Source organism: Barbus barbus (assembly GCF_936440315.1).
Source record: "Barbus barbus genome assembly, chromosome: 40".
Taxonomy (NCBI): Eukaryota; Metazoa; Chordata; class Actinopteri; order Cypriniformes; family Cyprinidae; genus Barbus; species Barbus barbus.
Window position 1 is genome coordinate 3,583,958 of NC_136718.1, and position 27,272 is coordinate 3,611,229.

The 27,272-nt window shown below is 39.8% G+C and overlaps 1 protein-coding gene across 1 annotated transcript; it reads left to right on the forward strand.

The window, feature by feature from the left end:
- The first annotated feature begins 7,956 nt into the window (after positions 1-7,956).
- On the forward strand, positions 7,957-11,218 carry snai1b (snail family zinc finger 1b). Its single transcript, XM_079400003.1, has 3 exons — positions 7,957-8,158; positions 9,111-9,656; positions 10,171-11,218. The coding sequence occupies exons 1-3, from the start codon at positions 8,083-8,085 to the stop codon at positions 10,350-10,352; spliced, it is 804 nt and encodes a 267-aa protein (XP_079256129.1). The 5' UTR covers positions 7,957-8,082; the 3' UTR covers positions 10,353-11,218.
- Positions 11,219-27,272: the final 16,054 nt, after the last annotated feature.

Consider the following 27,272-nt stretch of genomic DNA (forward strand, 5'->3'; position numbering starts at 1 on the left):
ATCTATGCCACTTATTGTCTTCTCACTACATCTAAAACAGAGTCCACAGAGAAGGGTCTTATGAAAAGTAACACTTAATAATGTCTCATATCAAAGCAAGTTTGTTTTTCGGTGACATATGCATGTTTCATAAGGTTTCCAAGTTGTGTCCCCACTTTTTGTCAGCACCGTCAGACATTTATTAAAATAATATTAATAAAATCAGGGAATATCAGGGGCAGCTGTCATTCTGGACCCCCTTGCCACAATCCTTCTCTGCAGAGTACATCACTGTCAGACAGATCTGGCCAGTTTTATAATATTTTAAATCCTAATGTTAATATTTCCTGGTCACAACCATGATATGTCAGCACCCTCTTCCAGTTTCGGAGGACATTATTTGAAATATTTATATAATTTTATTCTCCTGAAGCAGGCTCCATTAGCATCTAGCATCAACAGAAAAAATAATAATTATTGTTTTGTGAAAGAAATCGTCTCGGGTTACATATGTAACCCTGGTTCCCTGAAGGGAACGAGACGCTGCGTCGAAAGCGCTAGGGGGAACGCTTCCAGTGTGACCGCGCTCTGAACCAGAGTGTAATCTGTCCAATGGATGGGCGAGACGTCATAGGCGGGTGACGTCACCGACCGGGAAGCATAAAAGCACGTGCGGTGGAGCCGGCATTTGCTTCTAGGAATGAAGCAACCGTTCGCAGGGATACAGGAAGTATGGCCTCGAGACGCAGCGTCTCGTTCCCTTCAGGGAACCAGGGTTACATACATAACCCGAGACATTCCCTTCCAGGAACTCGAGCTCCGTCAAAAGCGCTAGGGGGACGAGATGCCCACACCACCAGACTTCCCAATACCTGCCCTGTGTGTATCACTAGGAACACAGCGAGGGCGAAAGAACAGAGAGCCCGGAGTGGCCCTAAGATCAAGGTCATAGAACCGAACAAAGGTGAGGGGCGTGGACCAACCCGCAGCATTGCAGATATCCTGCATCGAAACCCCTGCCAGAAAGGCCTTGGAGGCCGCCATACTCCTGGTGGAATGGGCTTTAACCCCCATAGGCGAGGGGAGACCCGAGGATTCATAAGCAGAGAAATAGTATCCACAATCCACCGACTAAAGGTCTGCTTAGAAGCAGGCAGACCCCGCTTGGCACATACAATTAAGCTTCTGGTCAGGCTCCCCAAGGGGAGGAGGACTGAAGGCCTGCAGAACGACAGGCCGTGGTATAGAAGAGGGGACCTAGGAAATAACCCGCACGAGGGTAGAGAAATGCTTTGGCCAGACCAGGGGCAAAGACGAGATAAGAAGGGGCCAAGAAGGGCCTGCAAATCCTCACTCTCTAAAGAGAAAATATTGCCAAAAGGAAGGAAGTCTCAAAGTGAGAATGCGATCAAAAATCAATCAGTCACGCTGGAGGCGTTCCCCTAGCGCTTTCGACGCAGCTCGAGTTCCTGGAAGGGAAATCAAATTTGCCACCACTGTCAGATTTTGTGTTACAATATTATTTAAAAATACTTAAATGACTCTTGAATAAAAGCTTTATAAACAATAACATACTCATTGTTTGTTGTGTTTGTTTTAATAGAGTAATTGATTGATTTGATGTATTTGATTGTTAAAAAGACAACAAATTCAGGTTTCCATCAACTCCGTCAGAGGAATATTTTGATGATATTTTATATTTGTTGAGGAATAGTTGATCACATGTGGAAGTGTAATCTGTCTGCTAACATGAGAATGTCTTTTAAAATGTTAAAAACATGTTGAATGCTGTTAAAGATAAAGTTTAATTTGTATTACAAAGTCCAAGGTAAAAAGCACATTTTGTTTAAAAAAGAGAGAAGCATAGCTCAGTAGCTTAGTACATATAAGATACAAAAATGTAGTTTCATTTGTCTGAGTACAAGGTTTTATTTTTTCAATTCTGCACCCTGTTTTCTCCCACTTTTCAAGAATGACTGAAATGTAAAGATACCTTTATGGAAATTGACTCAAGTAAAGCTAAAGTAGCTCATTAGAAAATGACTTGGTAACACTTAATATTACAGTGACCTTGTTATACATGTTACAAGTACTTACTATTATAATAAAATGAAGATGAGTAAACATTTTTTGGGTGAACTATCCCTTTAAGATCAAAGTGCAGAGATATAGAAAATATCTGGAATCTAAATCAAGCAGGCTACCCTTAAAATCTCTCAGACCAGAAAATGATAAACGCTTGTCAAACAATGAACCGAAACTTTTCATTATTTTACTGGTTAGGAATGTCATGTACAGTCACTAACATTGCAGAGTTTTGTTTTCTCGTGAAATCTGAAAGTCTGGAAAATAATACACACAATTGAAAACACTGACTTAAGTTTGATATGAGACACTAAAAAGTTGATTTTACTTACTTGGCTTGTCATTTGATTTGCAATCATGTTAACTAAAGAACAAATGAAGGAACACCTTACCTAATACCAACACAAACAGCAATACATCTATGAATAAAATAAAACATATCCATGTTTCCAGTTGTGTATCATCAGAGCTTTTTGTACCTGACAGTTCAGGGAGACGTCGAAGATTTCTAAACAGATCAATATTAGGCCCTACTTCAGTTTATATGGGACACAAACCCTCATTTATTGCTGCTTGTTTTAATCATGATCACTTTGGGTAAATCGCCTATTTCATTCACTCAGTATTTAAATAAGCTGTCTGTATTCAAAAGGAAGCGTCTGAAGTGTTTTAAAATTACATCTGAGTTAACCAGCAATTAATTACTAACTGCTAAAGGCCAAACAGCCTTTTAGTAAATGACCCTGTTTTTAAAGTCCCAATTAATTTATTTGATAGGCTGTCATTTTCATTACAGTTAAAACAACGTAATATGGTACAAAGGAGATAAATGCCCAAACAGTAAGGATTATATGACAGCAGTTTAGCTGTTCTCCTGTAGATGGCAGTGAAAGAAAGATGCAGGGAGACTCGTATTCGCATATTAATTACAAAAATGTTCATTTTTCTGTGCATTAAATGCAGTTATATTTTTCCCTGTCCACACTGTTTTGAACATCACTGAGGGTTTTTGGGACGTGCTGTTACCTTTATTGCAGCTCATTACTACTGCATTGATTTGCCATCTTTAATCAACAGCTCAGGTGTTTGGCTCGAAATGTTCTGTCCCATAAGCAAAGCCTTTCAGATTGTGTACGTTTGTCCAGTTCGTCCTGTACGAGCCAGGAAAGTGTCTCTGAGATGAATGGGAATGCTAACGGACAGACCTCTTTGTGTAAAACACCCTTAAGATGTGAACCTGTGCCTCACACGCAGATATCTGAGGCGTTGACATCAAACCTCAAAAATGTTAATGACACCCTACAGCACACTATTTGAACATCATACAGATGGACTTTTTGATGTTCCCAAACTGAAAAGTCTTTTAGATTTAAGTTATGACAAGAAAACATCCAACAGTGATGTTTGACTTCAAAAACAAAAAAGGTCCATAACTATATTATGACAAAATGCTACTTACCAATTCACAAAGACCCTTTATGAATGTTGTTCACATTTTCTTAAAGCATCTAAAAAAGATAACCGACTAATCAAATGTTTACCCTTTTTTGGGCTAAGAAATTTAGTTTCGTAATTATTCTGGTCAAGGCAGTGTGTTTTATTCAACATCTGTGGTTATTTTCACACATGGTGAGCATCACCCAGCATCCAGCCTCAGCCGGTCATCTGAGGACGCTGGTTTGTTTGCTTTAGAGTCGCTTGTGTTTTGATTGATTGAGTCTTAACAGAGGTAGACAAAGGTTGTTAAGTGAAATTCCTGGGCTCCTCCGACAGAAGGAGCGTTTCACCATATGTTTCAGCTTACATTCCAGAGGGGGTCTTATACAGTACCTTATCGTGCTCATGCTGTGTCAGGCGGGGGATCTGAAGACGAGCAGCTCCTCTTTAACACCCCACACACCCTTCCCCTGGTACACCAGCCGCTCAGAGACTTTCATTGATTTCCCTTTTCTACATACAATCAGAAGCCTTAACACATCTTTATTATAATGAAGTTTTCACAAATTATAACACCAAGAGATGTAAAACATAATCTAAGAGTGAAACACTTATTTAAAGAGAATTGTATTTGATCATTTTAACAGAAAAACCAAAAAGCCGATATAAATACAGTACTGGTTGAAATAAACAATTAATAAAAAATAATGATAGATTCAGGAAGACATGGCATTTTATTGTAAAATACTGTAAACATGCTTTGGAAGTAGAAAATATGAATTACCTTATAATTTATATATGCCATTCAAAAGTTTGGGTAGACTTTTGTTTTAAGAAATTCATATTTTTATTCAGCAAGGATGCATTAAATTGATCAAAAGCGACAGAAAAAGTTTAATAAAATTGCAAAATATTTAAATTTGAAAAAAAAAATCTGTAGATGCTTTCGAACCCTCTACTCATCAAACTTTAAATATTAAACTGTTTTCAACATTGGTAATAATCAGAAATGTTTCTTCAGTAGAAAATCAGTATATTATTATGATTTCTGAAGGATCATGTAACACTGAAGACTGGAGTAATGATGCTGAAAATACAGCTCTGATCACAGAAATACATTACATTTTAAAATAAATTACAATATTTCACAATATTACAGTCGTTGCTGTATTTCTGATCAAATAAATGCAGCCTTCGTGAGCCTTCTTTTAAAAATACATTTTTATAAAACATCACCAAAAATTTGAACTGTAGTCTAATAATGTTATTGTTACAGTAACTTCCCAACACGGAGGTAGGTGTAAAAGAAGAGATGTTTATTTTACAGGATGAGTGGGAACTGTGAACGGTGAGGTGAGTCGTGAACTTTAGATATCTTGCAGGTGATGATTCGTGCTTCTAAAGTGTCTTTCGTGACTTCAGGTGCTGGACGAGGCGGTGATGTGGAACACAGGAGAGCGGGGATATCGAAGGACACACAGGACGGTCTGGAGACGGGGAAGACAACGAGCAGGAGAACAGGAGGTAAGTTTCAACAGGTAAGGAATGCAGAGGTAATACTCAACGGCTGGAGTCTGTCGGGGGAGAGTCCACGTTGCAAGAACAAGATCGGACACTGGGTGAATGGAGGTGAGTGCTTTTATGTGGTTCTGGGTGATGATGGTGATGGGGTGCAGGTGCGCGTGATCAGAACTCAGGTGAAGTGGATCGTGGTAATTGGCTGACGGGAGAGCCTGGCCGTTCTGTGACAGTTACTCACAGTAAAATATTATAAATAGTCAAATATTAAAATAGTATTCATATTTATAGTTTTCAAATGATGTGTTCTGTGTTTGTATTTGTGTTCTGTGCAATAACTGGGCAAAATAAGAAATATGTTATTCTTTTTTTTATTTTACAGCTTCCACATTTAAAGCCTTTTATTGCTAAAATAATTTATATAATTTATATAAATGGTTGTCTATTTACAAATAATTCAGCATTTACCTTGTTTATTTTACATGAATCACATCTATGCAAGACATATTTCTCTACTAAATGTCTCATAATGCATAGCAGCAATCATATGTTTCACACACACACACACGCACACACACACAGACGAGTTTTCAGTGAACTCTGATCACGCGTCAGATATTGATGAAATCATATGACTCATATAGGGCGAGTGCTGAATGAAGCTGGAGCGCTGCTGAGTGTAAATGCTCTTTTCATGACTGTGCTGAGTGAGTGTCTGTCTCCCCGGAGCAACACAAGGAAAACATCTGTTCTCAGCTCGGGACATTTCTGTGCTTTATGTGCTCCCTGTGTCCAGGTCAAAAGATCACGCCACTCTGCTCAGAAAACACAACCTGTGGCTGTTTTCTAATGTGTACTGACAGGCATAAAACGCAGCAAATTATCTGAACGCCAGTTCAACACTAAAAGCTTTTGTATGTGTGAGATGTTTTGGACAAAAATAAAGAGTTAATGCTTGTATGCAGTCAGAAAACAGACAGTGTTTCGCATTCATAAGATTTATGCATTAGTGTTCTGCAATGAAAGAGCAAATAACATAATCAAATGACAGAATACTACGAACAGCAGTACTAGCTAGATAAAAAAAAAAAAAAAAAAATGCTCATCAAGACAAACTTTGATGTTGGGTTGAGGAAGCCTAGCCTGACAGGTTAGATGTATATATATATAAAAAAATAAAAATAAAAATAATAAATGACAGCGTAGTAAAATGTTATATTATATTATATTATATTTATAATTATTGTTAATTATATTATAATTAAGCAGACAATATACATGCACTTTACAGTTAAATACAATTTATTTTTTGCATCTGTCTGCCTGTCTGTCTGTCTGTCTGTCTATCTGTCTGTTTGTCTGTCTGTCTGTCTATGATACATATTATAAATATAATACATACATATGTTAAAAATCTTAGATACTGTTATTGTCATTATCATAAAGCATAACAGATCCAATGAGATGGATTTTCAATACAACTCGGCATCTATCTGTTGTGTTCATAAGAGAAGAGCAGCTCCTCTCCTCTGCACGCACTGTTGTTTATTGTGGTGTTTATGAAGGGATGGCAGTGCTGTGGGAATGTGTGAGGTGTTTTAGGGCAGAGCTGCAGGTTTGACCCGCGTCTGTGAGCACAGGTGCAGCTCTTAAAACCCTCAGACACTGACACGAGGAGAAATGCGACCGATGGACACCTCGTTTCCCGGTGATATGTGATGTGAGCGGTGAATGAGAGGATCGAGCATCAGAGGAGGATTCAGGACAGACTCTTTTGTTCAGAGAAGTGGGTTAATTTTTAGTCACACACCCGCTGAGCTCCTCTCATGCCCCGCAGTGTCCATGCTGGAAATCAGTCTGTGTCCTCTGATCCCGGAGATGAAGGATAAATAGGAGCTTGTGCTCCAAATCATTGTTAAATGACTTGCAATTGTGCTTTGTGTCAAATTTAAGCCTGTGTATCCCACCCTTTGTAGGGGTGACCGGGGCTAGTTGTCACACGCTGAAATTGTGTAAGGCTGTATTTATGGTCTAGTCACACAAATGCGTTTTCAAAAGCAGTTGGTTTTAAGCCTATACTAGAGGTACACTGCAAATTATTTTAGGCTAGTAAATAAAACAAAGATTGGACTGCGTCTGACAAGAAAATAGCCAACTATTTTATTTCTACTTAAAGTTTAATTCAGAGTAGGCTATTACTTACTGTTTATTTGTAACTGTTTCTGACATTTACTAGCAATATTTGGGGGAAAGTTGTTTCTACACCTTTTTTTCAGTGTAGAGGTTAAGGTTAAACTGTGCTCAAAGGACAAGGGTAACTGTTGTTCATAAATGGCATTAAATTACGTTTATCAAATATATAGTGTTTTATGTAGCCTATTTGTGCGTTATGCTTTTATTTTACTGTTTCATGCATTGTTTTGTGTTTAATGATTGTTTAGCTGACGGCAGGTTTCATTGTGCCAACTTAATAATAATAATAATAATTGAAATGTCATCCAAATATTTTGTTTGTTTTATATATTTAGGCTATTTCAGTTTATTTCTGTGTCTTTAAACTGAAATCTAACCACAGTAATTTACTAAGTAGGCCTAATAAAATTCAGCTGCCCAAGGAACAGTTTTACAAATGCATTTATAATAATCAAACAATTAACCTTTTATTCTGCAAAACAGTTAACGCATTCATTAACATATTTATCAGCTATTTTACAGCAGCTCATCCAGTCAGATCTCCGTATCCAATCTAGAATATTAACTTTTTTATTTTTTTTTAGTTTAATAGCCCAAATATAAATCGTGTGTAAGGAGAATGTAAGCTGGATGCTGTGGTGCGTCTCCCGCGGGGGGCGGGGTCAGTCAGCGGGTGTTTCAGGGGGCGTGGACAGAGCTCAAGCCCCGCCCCTCGCCCCGCCCAGCCTCGTATGAAGAGACCCGTCTGGGCTGAATGGCAGTAGTTCATGTGCGACTGTCAGAAAGCTCAGGACATCTGAAGCAGACCTTGATTCTGAATCTAGAGTTCATCTGGAACCTTCGCTGGAGTTTGGGGAGGATCTTTACAAAATGCCACGTTCATTTCTTGTCAAGAAATATTTCTCCAACAAGAAGCCGAACTACAGTGAACTGGAGAGTCAAACTGGTGAGTGTGCCAAGAGATATGCTTTTATGTTTGTTACTGTATACAATATCAGTAGACCTATGTCAAATTAAACAGCTTATCATTAGTCAAAACTTAGTGAGCCTAAAGTTGTCATAACCACAAATATTGACATAACTTTTTCCATACTTTTTTTTTTAAAAGCATTTTCATATTTCCAAGACATGTTACTTTTAGTTATTTAGTTTTTATCATATTACTCTAAAATAGATTAGCCTAGTGATTTATTTTTTACTTTTTCACTGTGGCATCTACACAAACTGCAGTATGTAGTTTAACTAACTGCTAAAATGCTTCAGCTGTAGTATTTCACAGTAATTTAATTTGATTAAGATATCTCAAAAAGCTCCCTGTTTGGAGTCTGAAGCAGATATTTGGTAGTTCCTAACCAAACGTGACCCTGGACCACAAAACCAGTCTTAAGGGTCAATTTTGTGAAATTGAGATTTATACATCATATGAGAGCTGAATAAATAATCTTTCCATTGATGTATGGTTTGTTAGGATCGGACAATATTTGGCCGATATACAAATATCTGAGGGTGCAAAAAAAAGCTAAATATTGAGAAAATTGCTAATAAAGTTGTTCAAATGAAGTTCTTAGCAATGCACATTGCTAATCAAAAATTCAGTTTTAATATATTACAGTAGGAAATTTACAAAATATCTTCATGGAACATGATCTTTACTTAATGTCCTAATGATTTTTAGCATAAAAGAAAAATGGATAATTTTGACCCATACAATGTATTGTTGGCTATTGCTACAAATATACCCCAGCGACTTCAGACTGGTTTTGTGCTCCAGGGTCACAAATAAAGTGTGTTTTTGATAAACCAGAAGATATAAAAACAGAAAAGCGTTACCTCAAACAATCTGAAAGATATCATGTAGTCTAGCAACCATCTAAACGGGCATCTTTTCTCTCCCCCAGACCAACGCTATACTGTCTTCCCACAATGCTTTCCTCTGGATGACTTCTCCACCAGAGAATGTGCTTCTGTGGTGCCCAACTATCCCTCCATGCTCGTGTGGACCGCCAGTGCCTTACCCCTTACCTTCACAGCGGAGTCACCCAGCATCCCCTCTCCTCCTGGGCCTCTGGACCTGAGCTCTCAGCCCAGCTCCAGCAGCAGCGGAGAGGAGGACGACTGCCGTACGTCCGACCCTCCCAGCCCAGACCCCGCCGACCGCTTCCAGTGCACCCACTGCGGCAAGACCTGCAGCAGCCTGGCCACGCTTTCTCGCCATCAGCTCACGCACTGCACCGCCAGCCCGCAGACCGCCATCACTGCTGCAGGAGCCGCCAGCACAAGCACCAGAGCGGCCTTCCACTGCAAGCACTGTCCCAAAGAGTACAACAGTCTGGGTGCGCTCAAGATGCACATCCGCTCACACACACTCCCCTGTGTGTGCACCACATGTGGAAAGGCCTTCTCCAGACCCTGGTTACTGCGAGGACACATCCGTACTCATACCGGTGAGTGAGCCGATGCATTGAGGCTGTTTGAGGTGCATGCAAAGTCAATCCTTAAAGGGATGGTTCACTTTCAGTTGCTGGTCATGTCATAGTCTGAACTTAGTAACTTTTTCACGATACTAAAAGGATAAATGTGAGGAATGTGGTGAAATTACCTTTAAAGCTAACAAGGTCTATAATATCTGTAGAAATAACATTCCCATTCTTGTCAATGGCAGTTGCTTGGCTGGTACATCTATCAGCAGGGGCTAACCAAGTAAAACATTGACTATCTCCCAAAAAGTTATTTCTAGAGACAAGGCTTTTATAGAAACTCCTTTAAGCAAATACCTAGCTAAACCCTTCCAAAATAAAAAGAGTGGCATGAGTTTTGAAGGTTCATATTTTCTTGCAGAATCTTGTTGTCTATATTGCCTGAATTGCATTTAGAGTTAAACTGTAGAGGTTATATATATATATATATATGTGTGTGTGTGTATACTAAAAACTAAATGATCTCTTTTTTTTTTTTAAGGTGAACGTCCCTTCTCATGCCCCCACTGTAACCGAGCGTTTGCGGACCGCTCGAACCTGCGCGCTCACCTGCAGACCCACTCCGAAGTGAAGAAGTACCAGTGTGGAACGTGCTCTCGTACCTTCAGCCGCATGTCCCTCCTGCACAAACACACGCTCTCCGGCTGCTGTCCGTCTGCCTAGAGGACAAGACAGCTGCGTCCCGTCTTTGGGCGTTGAGCTGGGACGGGTTTAAGCCATAAGTGAATGTTTGGACTCATATGATGCTGTTTTTGAAGCACAAAGTGCTTTATCTTTGCTTCCACAAGCCAAAGGAGAGATGCTATTTTTCTTCCAGTGTTAGTCTTACACACATTCACACACACCGTGTCTACAGTAATGGCCTTTTAAATGTAGACTGCAGATTTTTGTCGTGGGAAGGGGCCCACAGACTGGCTCTCGGTGGATTCCCAGGATGCACCTCGGTGCCGGCTGGTCCGGGACTGTGAGGGGGCAGCTGCTGTAAAGCGTGTGTGGTGAGAGGTCATCTCTCACCAAGATCTCCACAGACGTGCAGGGATGTATTGGGACAGCTGTCGACAAATGCATTGGCTGTATCTCTAGACTCATGGCTGAAAAGCACACCAAAGACCTGTTTTAATAAGAAGTTCAATTAGACTCTGGAATTTGTCTCTGTAATACGAGCTTGGAGGTATTAAATCATTTGGCATCTCCTGAATGTTGTTATATTCTTAAAGACTGAATAAGGTGTCAACAACACTAAAAGCAGCTCAATGGATGTTGTTTGTGTACAAAGATTACTCCATGTGAACTGAAGGGAATTTGCAGGTTCGAGAGAGGTCTTCCATGAAGCCTGTTTCATCTGGTCGTCTTCGAACATATTTTTTTCCAAAGCCACAATGATATATGAAGCTGCCTGTCTACATAATGTTTATATGTTGGCTGTATAACGCAAACCAAATGTTATGCAATCTTTTTTAAGAAAAGATGTGTTTTAGTGTATTTCCACTTGCTGTTTTTTCCAATAAAGTAATTTATGCTCTTTGTTTAAGAGAAGTGTCTATTTTGTGTTTTTTATGAAGGTGGGATGTACTCTCCCATAAATTAATATTCTGTATCTATTTACATAACCTCATGTCATTCCAAACTAGTATAACTTTTATGATTTTTGGCATAAAAGAAAAATCTATAATTTTGACCCATACAGTGTATTTTTGGCTATTGCTACAAATATACCCCAGCGACTTCATACTGCTTTTGTGCTCCAGGGTCACAAATGAGAGGTTTAGCAGAACGTTCTCACTGCTCATTTACATTTAATTTAAATAACTAAAAAAAGAGTAGTCTAAGCATTTTGCACACATATTTAGAAGTACATTGGTAATTTTATACGACCCAATCTTTCATATCATTCATGCTTGAGCAGATTCAAACAGACTGCATTACACCAGGTTTGACATCAAATATTGTTGATTCTTACCCATTTTGTTGCGAATTATGCCCTTCTTAAATGTTCTGAAATGAACACAAGCGAGTAGAATTTTAAAAGACATGTGAAAAAAAGAAATGTGAATTATTCCTTGAATGCATGAATTTACATCCAAGGGTCTCTGAATAGATACTGTGCAATAAATATATAGCGTCCATGTCTAGACGCAGTCAGATATTTTGAGTGATGGTCAGAACACCTGCACACTTTTTCTGCTTAGCCTAACGCTAATACAACACTAACCCAGTTTAGCTGACACATGGCCAACAAATGTTCGCGTCTGAAACACTGCAGGTGGAAAAAGACCAAAAGGGAGGCAGAAGACTTAGAGGAGCACCAGAGAAATGGGCCAGTCCGCACCATTAAGACCAGTGGATCCAGCTCTTAGCTCCAGAACCTCAATCTGTCAAATAGATAGATATGCCTCCCCGAGGGGAAATTTAATAAATGTGGGAAATGCCAACAATCTGTGCTTCCAATGTGGCAAGAGTTTTGAGGTTTTAGGTTTTGTAGACCTCCTCCGCAGCTCACCCTTTCTCTAGGAAGCTGAATCCACAAAGCCCTTGTGACCTGCGCTGACGCCAACCAGTCTTGCTAGAGTAACGATGCACTTCCTCTGCTGATCTTGGAGGCTCAAAGCTGTGGGATTTTGGTGGGGGAAGCTAGCTGTAGGGGGAGGGCATGCTTAAAGAGATATTCCAAGCTGAATGCAACTTAAGCTCTATCGAAAGTATCTGTGGCATTCTCGATCTACAACATCTGTGACCACTAAAAATGCTGTACTCCTTAAGTACAGAGCCCAATACATGATATGCTTGGTGTGGGTTACAATATCGGAGGCACAACTTCCCACAATTTGTTCATTTGTTCCTGCATTTTAGTTAAATCGTGGCCTTATTGTACTAATTCGTACTCCCATTTTAGTTTCTGTTGTACTAATTTGTTCTCTTGTCAGTGCTGGATAGTAATGCAATCTGGATTATGTAATAACATTCCAAAAATGTATTATTCGTACTTACATTGTTACACTGTAAAATGCTCAGAATCAGATTACAGTTACTTTTTATGGATTGCATGATTACATATTATTCACACAAGGGCAGTAAATGATTCATAATTTATTGATTCACCAACTTTTTTCCCTCTTTTAGAGTTTCCTTTCCAAAAATCCTACAGCGTGCCATGCCATATAGCTTTGACTATATTCACAATATAGCACTGCCATGTAAACGTCATGCAAATAATTCTGTGATCAATGCTTCTGAATTTGGAGGCAAAAAGCACTTCTCGTGTTTTAAATCTTGTGTTTTTAGCTAAATTGTGGCCACGATATCCGTACTTGAGTGATTAAGTTTCTTATATTCAGTCTTTCATCTCATGTCATGGCCATTTAAACTCTGTGAATTTGGATGATATGTGCAAGGATAAATGAAGGGATATGGTGTAAACTCACAAGGTGTATAATACCTGGAGAAAGCTTTTAGTTAACACTCCCATTCTTGCATTTTTTTTTGGCTGGTATCTATCTACCAGCAGGAACTAACCAGTAAAACCTTCACATAAGGTTTGCATAAAGGACTGCTTACTTGAGGCAAGTTTCACCAACAGAAAAAAATGCTGACAACAAGTTGCATTCATCCAGCAAAAAAAGGTTGTCCCACTTCAATTTAGACAACTTTATCCACTGATACATCATTTATGTACAAAAAAATTTAATAAATAAATAAATAAAATTAACAAAAATACTAGCGGCACATTTCAGCTTTTAGACTCTCATTAAAGCCTTGCCTCATAGACTTATTGTAAACACATTACGGTAAAGCAGTGTGGTAATTGTAAAACTAAAACTTAAACTAATAAAAAAATACATTTTCATTAATTGAAATAAAGATAACATATAATAAGAAGTAAACATTAGCTGAGAAATGTAAACTTAAAAAAAAGTAACTAAAATAGTTTAAAATGAGTTTAAAATATTGAAACTGAAATGCTAAAATTACTAAAAACCTAAGTAAAAATTCATTAAAGGTATACAGAAATAAATAAAAATAAAAATATATAAAAATAGTAAAAATGACAAAAGCACATAAAATTACTAAAATGTTAACTAAAATTGAAATGAAAAATTAAAATATAAACAATAAAGCAAATGCAAAAAATTCTGCAATGGTATATAAATAATACTAACGCTACTGTAAAACATGCAACAGATCTGATATGTATAGTAAAAATGACAAAAAATATCAAAAGTACTACAAAATATTATAAAATATTATAAAAGCTAAATAAAAATACTAATAAATACTGTAATAGTATATAATACTAAAATAACACTGCTGTAAAGTTTAAACTTTTTAAAAAGTCTAAAAAAGTTACTCATTTAAGGTAGTTTTCCTACTGTGTCATTTCAATAGCAGACCGAGAAACTGAAATATGTGTATGTTTGGGTGTATGTGGGCTGACATGATCAGATATGATCATGATCAGATATGGTGTTCAGTCATTTGGGCTTTCGGTTTTGATGTGGTTGGCCTGAACTGGAGACATACAGACATAGTAGACATAGAGGATTGAGCGGCCCCTCAAACCCACGGAGTCATGTTCACACAGAGATGACAACTGTGTGTAGGTGGCTGGATGGATGACAGTGGGTGATGTAATTGTCTTTCAACCCTCAAAGTGGCACGAATCTGCAAGAATGCCCCGTAAAGTCAAAAAATGTACCTGTGAGGGGGTAAGATAATGTGTCTGTAATTGACATGGGTGCAGTGCGGTATGAGTTGCCTTCTCCTCTTTTTTTTCCTGCTGGAACAAACACATCTGAGGGCCCTTCAGCTGCATATATTATATATTTGTCAGTAATGAAGACCACATTTGTCAAAGCCTGTATTGGTGTATTAAGTATATATAATTCAAGCTGATTTGAAAGCCACAAGGTGCTAATAGAAAGTGAGCCGGCTACTCCTATGGTTGACCTAGTTTAACCTCACTTTTTCCTTCCACTCTGTCTTTCGTTCCCTCCTCTCCTCTCTCTGGGCTGAAGGAGACCATCGGACACAGGAAACGGCTTGTCAGTCACATATAAACACTGGCCTTGCTGCAGCACTGATAAAAAACATCTGAAGCATCTGGGTAGAGAGAAGCGTCCTGCTAGCTGCAGCCAACTAGAAAGAGAGCTGAAAATGATAGGAATAGTTTGGCCAAAAATAAAAGTTCTGTCATCATTTACTCATCCTGAGGTCGGTCCTAACCCAAATGACTTTCTGTGAAACACAAATGGAGATTAGACAGAATTTCCCTATTTTCCACACAGTGGAAAGAGATGGAGCTGTCAAGGTCCAAGAAGCGCCATAAACGTATCAAAAAGTGGTCCATATGGTTCATACACTTTATTCCAAGTCATGTGACAGCTTTGTGTGAAGTATTGGTTCAAATTTAAGTTATTCGCTGATCATTTTTGACATTAATGACAGGCAGTCATGAGACAGGCAAGAACCAATGACGAGTTTAATAATACTGACTTCAATCCTGCTTCAATGTGTCTTGACATGTTTCATGACAAACATTTCATGATACTTTAAATGTATGATAACCTTGTAACCTTGTAGTTGAGGCCTCTATAGTTTGAGTTTGACCAGAAAATGGGCTGAAAGACATGCTTTTTTCTTTTGGGGAAAATTAAGCCAAGACCAAGACATGAAAATATGTTTTTAGACTCAGACTCGAGATGAACTACACACTGTCATGTAGGTTTGAAGTGATGAGAAAGAGCGAATTGTTTTTTTTTGAGTGATCTATCCCTTCTTTGTTCTAATTCTCTAACCTCATGGGTTTTTTGGTCATTTCCACAGCTCTGAGATCAGCTTTACATTTGGAGACTAGATAGTTTGAAGTGGGAGAACTGGTCATAGATATTCAGCGTGAAGGCCTTTGGCCTGGCTCTAGTCTCTGTGTTCAGTGGTGGCTGTACATTGCCTTTAAAAGGGCATATTTGAGCAGTGATATTTGTGTCTTTTCATGTTTGAGGTGGTGGTTTAGAGAGCTGAGTCATAGGGATCATGTTTGAGCCAGGAGCTGTTATGATGGTTTGGATTACTAACAGAGTTCTGGGTGACTTTGCTCTTGTGTGGGGATTACCCACATACTTTGGCTTTCTTTCTTTCTTTCTTTCTTTCTTTCTTTCTTTCTTTCTTTCTTTCTTTCTTTCTTTCTTTCCTTCTTTCTTTCTTTCTTTCTTTCTTTCTTTCTTTCTTTCCTTCCTTCCTTCTTTCTTTCTTTCTTTTCCAGATGCAATTCCCCTCTGGAAGCCGGCACTGCTCCCTTCATCTCATTGGTCTTCTTCTTCCCCTTCTGGTTCTGTTTCCTCAAATGTTCCCCCTCATGATGAACATGACTTATGTCCAAGCAGGTACCTTTCTGTCATCATTTACTCACCCTCTTGTCATTTCAAACCTGTATGATTTATTTCTTCTGTGGAATGTTTGAGCATCCAAATTTTCAAGTAAAAAAATTAGGCTCCAAAAAGAACATAAAGGTAGTATGAAATTAATCCATACACATATACTGATATATTCCAACTACAGACTATGTCACTACACACTGCATCAAATATAGTGACATGAACGTCAAATGTCATGCTGTTTGGTCACATGATGTGCTATAACTAGTGAGGTTTGATGCTAGTGGACGATATTGAGCTATTCCAATTTGAATATCATAGTTATTTATTTCAGTCTAAAGGCCATTGCACACTGAGTCCGAAATTTTTGCATTCGTTTTTCCGTATTCCCCATCCTTTCCTATCAAAATGCATGCTACGGTTGCGAAAACGCAAAAATCGAACCTGATCTGAATTTTTTTGACTGACGAAAGTTTTGGAGGCAGTGTGCAAACATGATTGACACAACATGAGGTCGTATTTATCTCTTGACGTGCGAAAATTTCGGACTCAGTGTGCAGAGACCTTAAGTCTTTTGAGTTTTGACCATCAGATCCATCCATCCATCCATCCATCCATCCGCTTGCTTATGCAGTGGTTCTCAAACACATTCCTGTCTCCTCCCAAACACTCCTGACTCAGGTCATCAGTTCATTAATAGAGCCTTAAAGACCTGAGACGGGTGTAAGACAACAGAGACATTCATAATGTGAGCAGTGTTGGGGGGCTTCAGAAATGTGGTTGTGAACCACAGTCTTAGCAGGGAGCTGGGATGCTGGAGTCTATTTAAAATTATAAAATTGCAATTAAAGATGCATAAAATGGCTCTAAACCCTGCAAACATGCTCCTGCGGGGTCATGCTGGCTTTTTTGCGGGCACAGTGGGCTAGGGCCAGCCCACACCAAACCTAAACAGGCCCAGTGCGGGCTTGCCCAGGTGAGGCCTACAGCTTTGGGCTCACCGCAGGCTCTCTGTGAGCAGCCCACACTAGCGGACTGTCCACATTAATCCCATGATGGGCCAGACCGTTCAGGCCCAGAGCAACTTTTGTATCCTTTAGGCTCATGCAGGTTTTGTGTAGACAGCCCTGTAATGCAACTAGAAGAATACTAACATTGACTGGCCATTCTTTAATCACTCAGTTGAACTGCAATGGCTCAAATCAAAAGACACCTTTTCAGAACCTGTTGTATAATAACTGTTTTTCCCAAAGACTTAAGTTATAGTAGCTGAAAAGCATTTAAAGTGAAACAGATGTATTGTTGTAGATTAATAGTGCGGGCCTTGTGTGGGCCTAGTGAGGGCTTCCTAGGGGCTAAGTCAGAACAAATTCTCAGAGGCTTGTTTGCAGGGAAGGCAAAGGGTTTTACTCCATTCACACAAGCTACAAGCATTTCACAGCATTCATCCAGGCCTGTTCCTGGAGATCTACCTTCCTGCAAAGCTCAGCTCCAATCTGGCAAACCCACCAGTCAATTAAGATCTCCAGGAACATTTGATAATTACAAATAAGTGTGTTGGAGCAGGGTTGAATCTGAACTCTTGAAAAAGGAACAGGAACGAACACCCCTGACCTAGGCCATCTGGGGCTGAGTTCCACTTCATTTTTGATGCCCTTTCCTCACTAACTCCATCTCATTGACTTGGATGTATGTCATTGATTACACTGCATGAGTGCACACTACTAGCGGAACTATTGCAATGGGCTGAACTGGAACGTCCCAAGCCCTAGATCACTTGCAATCCACTATGGAGTTGATTTAATATTTATATTTTTTTCTCTTATGAATTTGATGCATAATTCTATGTCTATATAGGTATGCTTGGTCTGTTTTAAATATTTAAAAAACAATTCATATACTTTGTAATGCACTTTAAAATTGCAGCAGGAACCCTAATCTTCAGTTCCAACCCTGCTCCAACACACTTGGCAGTTGTTTATTACTCTATAATCCTGAACACCTTGATTGTGTGTGGTGGGTTTGATTAACTTTGGAGCTAAGCCCTGCAGGAGCATGCTTAACTACCTCTGGTCTAGTGCTTGGTATTATTCATCCCTTTAACTTAAGCCTTAAGATTTGCATTATGTCAATGCTAAAAACAACAATAACAGCAATACAGTTTGCAAAACAGATGTTCTCTTATGACATGACAACATGTTGCCGTCACGCTGTATTATATTTCGTCTTATGAGGCATCTGCAGAAACTTAGGAAGCTGGAATGTACGACTTTATTCTGTGAAGACGTCAGAGTGGTACGTATACTAGCAGTGTATTGTCTTTTTCCACTTGACTTGCACTTCACAACAACACAAGCTTGTTTCAAAGACATTCAGCATGGTTTCTACAAAAATGTCTGACGTGTTTACGTTTTACGTGGCTTAAGAATGTGAAAAAGCTACACTAATTCCAATTTGCAAACGGATTTGCAAAAATCGGATTTCATGTAGTTCCAAATATAATAGGATTTCTATCAGACTTGCACAAAAATTGGATTTGGGCTGAGAGTCTGAATGAGGTTTGTGTGCCATTCCTGTTTCTGGAGGGCCACTAGCTTCAACACACCTGCCTGGAAGATTAGTGATCCAAAGAGTGTGTTTAGCTGGTTTAGAGGTGTTTAATAAGGGTTTGGAACTAAACGGAAGGTGGCCCTCCAGGAGCAGGATTGGACCTGTTTTCATTAGTACTCATCAACATGTGAGTGGAAGGGACAGGCTGTAAGTGTGGTGGTCCAACAGTTTAGGATTTAATCAACCTTTTAGGGTCTCTTAACTAGTTGCTTATTAGCATGCGTACTACTAGAATATTAGCCATTTATTAGTAGTAATTAAGCACATATTAATGCCTCATTCTACATCCCTAATCCTACCCAATACCTAAATTTAACAGCTACCTTACTAACTATTAATAAGCAGCAAATTAACAATTTATTGAGGGAAAATTTGTAGTTAATAGTGAATAAGTGTTCCCTGTTCTAAAGTGTTAACACCACAGATGTTATACAACAGCAGCACACTGAAGTCTGGTGTTCATGAGGCTTAATTTAAGAATCTCTGCAAGAGCCAAACAAATTATGTCACATTCACAATTACAGGGAGACTGAAGAGAGGGCAGGAAATTAGATGTATGTGTAACAACACAAGAAAGGAGAGGACGGAGAGAGAAAACCTAAAAGAGATGGTAAGGAAAGAAGATAAGCATTTACAGAAGAGTGAAAAGTTAAGAGTAGCATTTCCTGTTTGTTCATGAGCGGTGATAAACAGCACGGTAACACATAATGCCAATAGTGTTGTATTCATTGTGAAACTGTATTTTTTATGGTATTATGACCTAAACTTTAAGGTGCATTAAGTATTTTTTTTAGTTAGCATTAGCATTGTTGTTCTTTGCGTACTTTAAGTAGTTTCTACAGTGAGTGGTCTGCACAATGATTCATTTTCTTAACAAGAAGGAACTTGTGCATCACTACTCAGGATTTTCTCTTTCAGCACATCTTTTCAACCTTGTGTTTGCTGTACCAATGTTTACACTCATTGTTTGTCTTTGTTGGTCACTTCCCTCCAAGTGTCCCTCCAATATTCTGGTGTCTAGATATGGCTTGGACTCCGTAAGTCTGTGGGATTTTCTGTCCACCAGATGTAAACAAAATAGTAGCTCACCTGAGCATCGCAACAAGCTGCATGATTTCATTCATGTCTGCATTATAAACTGAGTATTTCCATAGAGCGCTTCCATGCAAGCACTGTAAAAAAAGTTGTTTTTCTGTTTTGTACTGTGAAATCGAGGGCGCGCTTCTCACTGTGTGCTTCACCTGCAGTAACAGAGAAAACACCTGCAGTGTCTCTGACTGCGCCACAGGTATTTGGGGCCTCAGGAGATACTTTGGATGATTTGAAAGGTGCAAGGTGCACTTTTGTTCTGCCCTGAGACCTGAAGCACATTACAGCTCTATTGTTCTGCCACTTGTGTGAGGCAGAGGTGAAGGGTACCGCTGTGAGTGTTACACACACACAAACACACACACACACACACACACACACTCGATGGCCTTTTTACTTGTGTCCTGAAGACAGCCTCCAGATGTATAATTGCACCTGCCTGAAATACACACCCTCTGGCTGCCTTCGTATCTCTTCATCTCACCCTCTCAGTGCATTCATAAGTGCACTCATTTATCTGAGTGTGTGCATTTTTGACTAAGATTTGGTGTCTTCTTACCATGACGTATATGTCAGCATATTGTATTCCTTTTCCAAAAAGCATATGCAGCACTGATCGGTTCAAGGTACTGAAGAGATTACAAATTTCACGAAGCATATGGGAAAATTAATCACACACACCCCATCTCCAATCTATTTTTAGAGATATAAATAGCACCTGTTAGGCCTGTTTTGATATCCTTATGGGGTAAATGTTGGATTAGATGAATTGCCTGTAAGAAACTAAAAATCACAACTGAGATCACTTGTGGTCCTGCGGACTTACAAAGGCTGCCGCATACGCATGTCTGTTAAGTCCACAAGAACTTAGGGTGTCCTATTTGTCATTTTAGGTTTCAGAAGGTTGCTCACAAGCCCTTCTGTGGCCTCTATATGTGGCCTTGAGGCGAGCTCTTTATTATGGCATCACGTCATGAAAGGATGGATTCGGAGGAAATCTGTGAGGGCTTAGGGTGTCATTTGGGACATGGCCTTGAGGACAGTGCTCCTATGGCGCAGAACTGCCTCGGCTGACTCATCCTGAGTCCTGGCTTGTGGTTCTTTCCTGATTGTGGATCCCAATGCTTCCTGTCTCTCTTCATCATATCCTATCTAATAAAGGCAAAAACAACATAAGTCTCCTGCTTCTCATATATGTGAGTTCCAGAAGAGATCTAAAAAATGTGCTCAGTTTTGACGGGGTTTAAGGACAATATGAGCTAAAGAAGCCAAATTTATGATTCAGTTGTTCAAGAGTTCAAGAGTTTTTATTATTTGTCACATACACAATTATACAGGGTATAACCAGCAGTGAAATGTAGGTCAGGTCCGCTCCAAGGACAGTGCAATTATATAGAATACAAATATTAAGAAGGAGAAAAGTACAAAACATAAAATAAAAGAATAAAATAACATAAAAGATAAGATAAAAAATATAAATATAAATGTGCAGGTCCGTATGTTGTTGACTTAAATAGTAATAAGAGGAATGTGCAAAAATAATGCGCAAAACGTTGTACAGGGTATTTAAATAGCAGCAATATGAGGTAGAGAACAATTATGAATAGCTTATTGATATATGATATTTACATGGAGAAAAATTATGAATAACTTATTGGTATGGTGATATTACAAGGAGTCAAGTGATGTTATGACACAGAGTTAGAGTTTAGGAGCCTGATGGCCTGGGGGAAGAAGCTCCTCCTAAGTCTCTCAGTTTTTGCCATCAGGCTACAGAAGCGCTTACCAGATGGAAGCAAAGTGAATAGACGGTTACCAGGGTGATTTGAGCCCTTGAAGATTTTAACAGCTCTATTTTTGCAGCGTTTGAGGTAGATGTCCTGCAGAGAGGGGAGAGCAGACCCTGAGATGCGCTCAGCTAAGCGCACAACTCTCTGTAGTGCTTTGCAGTCCTGATTGGAGCTGTTTCCATACCACACTGAGATGCACTGAGTCAATACACTTTCTATGGTCCCTGAATAGAAAGTTTTCAGGATTGCTGGTGAGACCCTGAATTTCCTCAGCTGACGCAGATGGTACAGTCTTTGCCTGGCTTTCTTAACCTGTGTTTACATGTGTGTAGTCCAAGTCAGGTTCTCAGAGATGTTTACACCGAGGTACTTGAAGCTACTCACCCTCTCCACAGGGGTCCCACTGATCATAAGAGGAGTGTAGGGCTGCTGCTGTCTCTTCCTAAAGTCCATGATCAGCTCTTTAGTTTTGCTCACATTCAGAGAGAGACAGTTGTCCTGGCACCATGATGTGAGTCTCTCTACCTCATCCAAGTATGCGGTCTCATCGTTGTTGGAGATGAGGCCCAGAACCACAGTATCATCAGCGAATTTGATAATAGATGTGGAGCTGTGAGAGGACATGCAGTCATGCGTGTAGAGAGAGTAGAGCAGGGGACTCAGGACACATCCCTGTGGGGCTCCTATGTTCAGGGTGATGGAGTTTGAGGTGAACTGGCCGACTTTCACCACTTGAGGTCTGCCGGTGTGGAAGTCTTGAATCCAGTCACAGAGTGAGGAGTTTAGGCCGAGGTCTGTGAGTTTAGATGCCAGCTTGATGGGGACTATAGTGTTGAAAGCTGAGCTATAGTCAATGAATAGCAGCCTTACATAATTCCCATTGTTGCTGTCCATGTGTGTGAGGGAAGAGTGGAGGACGTGAGAGATGGCATCGTCCGTAGATCTGTTTGGGCAATAGGCAAACTGAAGAGGGTCCAGAGTATCAGGGATGGAGGAGCAAATGTGGCTCTTTACAAGTCTCTCAAAAACCTTCATGACTATTGATGTGAGGGCAACTGGGCGATAGTCATTCAGGCAAGAGGGTTTATTGTTCTTTGGCACAGGGATAATAATGGATTTTTTGAATGAAGTGGGAACCACGGAGGTAGCAAGGGACTCATTAAAGATGGAAGTGAACAAACCAGCGAGCTGATCGGCGCAGGACCTCAGAACACGGCCGGTTATCCCATCAGGTCCGGCTGCTTTCCTGACGTTCACTCTCTTTAGCGCCCTCCGAACCTCATCCTCCGACACGGTGATTACAGGATCGTCGCTGCTCTGCCTGTTGCTTCCTGACGCGCTGGTCGGCAGAAACGCGCCGCCGCCATTGCCATCGAAGCGGCCGTAGAAGATGTTTAACTCGTCGGCCACAGATGGTCCTCAGTCCCTGCCACATCCGTCGAGAGTCATTGAGCTGGAAATGAGACTCAATTCTCTCTTTGTATCTGTGTTTAGCGGCTCTTACTGCGCGTCGGAGAGCATAGCACGATGCTTTGTACTCGCTCGCATTCCCAGACAGAAGAGCCTCATTGTAAGCGGCAGTGCGTGTGTTAACCGCGGCACGGATTGTTCTGTCCACCCACGGTTTCTGATTGGAGAATGTCCTTATCGTTATTGTTTCTGTAGCTTGCTCGGTTAGCGTGTTTACAAAACTTAATGCTACATCCATGAACTCGCTGACGTCAGAAGAACTCGCCCGGACTATGTCCCAGTCGACGTCATCAAGCGCCGCCTGCAGCATAGCCTCTGAGTGGGAGGACCAGCGCGTCACTACTCTCTGCACCGGAGCATCCTGAACGAGCCTTTGTTTGTATCCCGGTGTTAGAAAAATGGCGGCATGGTCTGATTTGCCAAAAGCCGGTAGTGAGCGGGCTTTGTAGGCATCCTTGAACTGAGTGTAGCAATGATCCAGTGTGTTGGACAGGATACATGTTGGTGAAAGTTCGGCATGACCTGCCTGAGGTTGGCTTTGTTAAAGTCCCCCGCGATGATGAAGGCAGCGTCAGGATGTTTGTTAATGTAGCCGCTGAGCACATCGTGAAGTTTAGACAAAGCCAAGCCGGTGTCCGCCTGTGGTGGAATGTACACAGCAGTAACAATGATCGATGAAAACTCCCGGGGCAGATAAAATGGGCGGCAAATAATGGAAAGATGTTCCAGATGAGGCGAGCAGGAACGTGACAGAATGGAGATATTCCTGGGATCACACCATTTCTTGTTAATCATGAAACATACTCCTCCACCCCTGGATTTACCGGCCTCTGCTGTTCTGTCCGTCCGAAAGACAGAGAAGTTATCACTCGGCATTACAGCAGTGTCCGGGACAAACAAAGGATGTTACAGTCCCTTATGTCCCGTTGGAAACTAATCCTGGCTCTAAGATCGTCCATCTTATTCTCCAAGGATTGGACATTAGCGAGGAGAATGCTTGGAAGAGGAGGACTGTGAGCCCTTTTCCTGAGTCTGACTCGAATTCCAGCGCGCTTCCCGCGGTGTTTCTTGATCCGTCGCCTTGGGGGGGTGTTGTCTATCTCCGCGTTCCGAAGAATCTCCAGAGGCCATGATGGATTCCTGGATAAAGTGTCCTGAAGCAGGTTGGTGTAGCGGTTTCCAATGTCCAAAAGTGTTTCTATGTTGTAGGTGATCAGTGCCGACGTGAAATGTGTAAAAAGAGAAAGTAAAAGTAAGTAAAAAAGAAAGTTAAAGCAAAATCTTAGCGGAGCGACCCGAACAGCGTCCGAACACAGCGGCGCCATCTTGGAGAGTATTGTAGTCAGATTTATTGCTGATTTGACATATTGAAACAATCTCGATAAACCGTTTTGGAGATTCTCCATTCACCTACACAGAGGGACTGTAATCAAAGATTTCTCATCAGTTTCTTCCAAGATCAATTTATCTGACCTGTAATATCCAATAATAATTCCTATATTTATTTTTAACATCAGTCTCCAAAAATGAAAGGGATTTTCTGAGAAAGTGTCTTTGAGCTTTACTCTGAGCAGTAGTTTCTCTTTGGGTGTGAGTGTTTGGAGAGCTGGAGGTCCCAGCACAGAAGGCACAGACAGGTGGATGGAGCCGAGACAGAAGGTGCCTGTGACCTCTGGATGTGGTCAGGTGGGTCCACACCTGTCTCCTTACTAAGACTAAAGATTCTGGTTACATAAGACAGAGACACACAGGATATCTGGAGAGAATTTTAAGGGATCATAGAAACACTCTCATCCAAAGACTCACTTACGTTCAGTACTGTGAAGCACTAACAAAACCTATTTGGTCAAATAAAAATTAATTTCACCTAATGTATTTTTATGCTTATTACAGCAAAGGAAAAAGTACACTTCAGCATACTTTAATATACATTCAAAGACTGCACTTAGGTGAAAATTGGATGTAATATTTTCAGATACTTAATGCATTTTATATGTAATTTCTTTATTAAATTGTCTGCTGAATATGTGCATTGACATTTATGGTAAACTAAAATTCAGTAAAATACTTTGCATGTCATTTATTTAAATATTTTTTACAAATGTGGTGCATTTGTAAATGTAACGTAATATAATGTGCTTATAGTATGTTAGTCGATATCATAGATTGTAAGCATGAAAAAAGAGTATTAAAACAATGATTTAAAATGTAGCTCTGTAAACTTTTAATTTAAAGTACATATGTGTGTTAAGAAACAGTCATGAAAGTGATCTCTCTTTTAGTACTCAAGTGTCTTTCATGTCATTAATATTATATTATTGGCAAGCACAGTTTTTAAACATATAATTTTCAATAATGTAAGTACATAACAAGTGCGTATTCTATTGAATTAAAGCACTTCTTTTTCACAAGAGTTATGAACATGCCAACATCACGCTCTGCTAGATTCAATCAGTGCAGTCATGTGTCCTAAAATATAACATTCAGGCAAGATGTATACGTTTAACTTGCATCTTACTTTCATTGAAATGAATCACATGCAAACACACAGAGATCAGTGAGCTGTGACAGATAGTGACCTGCCAGCTTGGTTTGAGGTCTGCTGAAGCGTCTCTACAGCTGTCACTGTGTAATTCTAGATATCAGTCCACCTGAGCAGCCTGTGGAGCCAAAACAACAGCACCCCTCCTCCTCTTCCTGCCCGGGCCGTCCTGCTGCAGGGGGGCTAGTCACGCAGGTATGTGTGGATGAATCAAACAACCTGTGCTGAATCCACGATGTGCTGACTATTAGCCAGTTTTTCACTAAAGTACTTAAATCTTACTTCACACTACTTCATTAGCATTGCATTAAATTTACATCAAAAATATTGTAAGGCTGTACTATAGTGTAAACTCATTGTGTGTTGTTGGGTGCTTCTCCTGTAGTTTTGATTCAAATTCATGATTCATTAAAAAGAATCAACTCCAAAGAATGAATGATTGACATGGACATTGCTATCACAAAGCCAGCAAGGTCAGTGAGTAAAAACACAGCTGATCAAAAATTAAAATAAAAAAGGAAGTATCTTATGTTCACTAAGGCTGGATTTATTTGATCAAAAATGCAGTAAAAACAGTGAAATATTGTTATAATTTAAAATAACTGTTTTCTATGCAAATATCTATTAAAATGTCATTTATTCCTGTGATCAAATCAGAAATTTCAGAATCATTGTCTTCAGTGAATTTCAAAAGAACAACATATAGCAATCTCATGCAACATTAAAAATGTCTTTCTGATCAATTTGATGCATCCCTGCAAAATAAAAATGTTGATTTCTTTAAAAAAAAAAAAAAACATACTGATCCCAAACTTTTGATATATTGGTGTAAAATATGAATTGTCTTTCTACAGTACAGTGAAATAAAAGTAAAAATCAACATAGACATTTATACTGGAGTAAGCTAAAAATATTACAAAATATTTCAAATCATGAAAAAGTGTCTGTGTTGTGGATGTTTTTAGTGGATGTGTGAAGTCATTTCCTCTCAAGGGGTAGAGAATCACATGTGATCCACTAACATCTAGGACGGTGTCGAAACTGAGGCTGTGTCCAAATTCAGGGTCTGCATCCTCCTTAGGATCCTTCCTACCCGGTTGAAGGAGGAGGGATCCTCCGATGTCCGCAAAACCCGGAAGTCGGTGTTTGTGAATTTGGACAGCCTACCCTTCTTTCAGTTCCCTCCCTTACCCGTTGCTCATATCCTGTCGCCTAGCAACCGTGACAGCGCCAAGCAAGAAGCGGGAAAATGGACAAACAAAGAGTTATTCTCCTCATTTTAATTCTTTTGGAAGAAATAAAGCAATTAAATAAATTAAATACTTTCTTTGCTCGTTGTCGGAGAGTTTTTTATATCAGACTACAAGACAGTCACATCCAGGTAAGCCATTATAGCCTATTTTTATTTGTTTTTAAGTATTCTACTAATTTCTCCTACAAATTCATTGAGCCGAAGCATAAACTTTAGCTTGTTTTGTAAGAGAAACTCCTCTCCCACTCCGCTACCGCTCGCTTCGTCCGCCATTACGCTCTGCCGAAAAGAATTATGGGATAGGTAGGACGGGAAAGGATCCACCACACCCATCCTTCCAATTCGGGGAAAAGGAGGACGTATTTGTGGGCCGCATTTGAAGGATCCTACGAATTTGGACAGCCTTCGTCGCGGCGCTGTGACGTAACATCCTTCAAATGAGTACTCCGAAGGATGCAGACC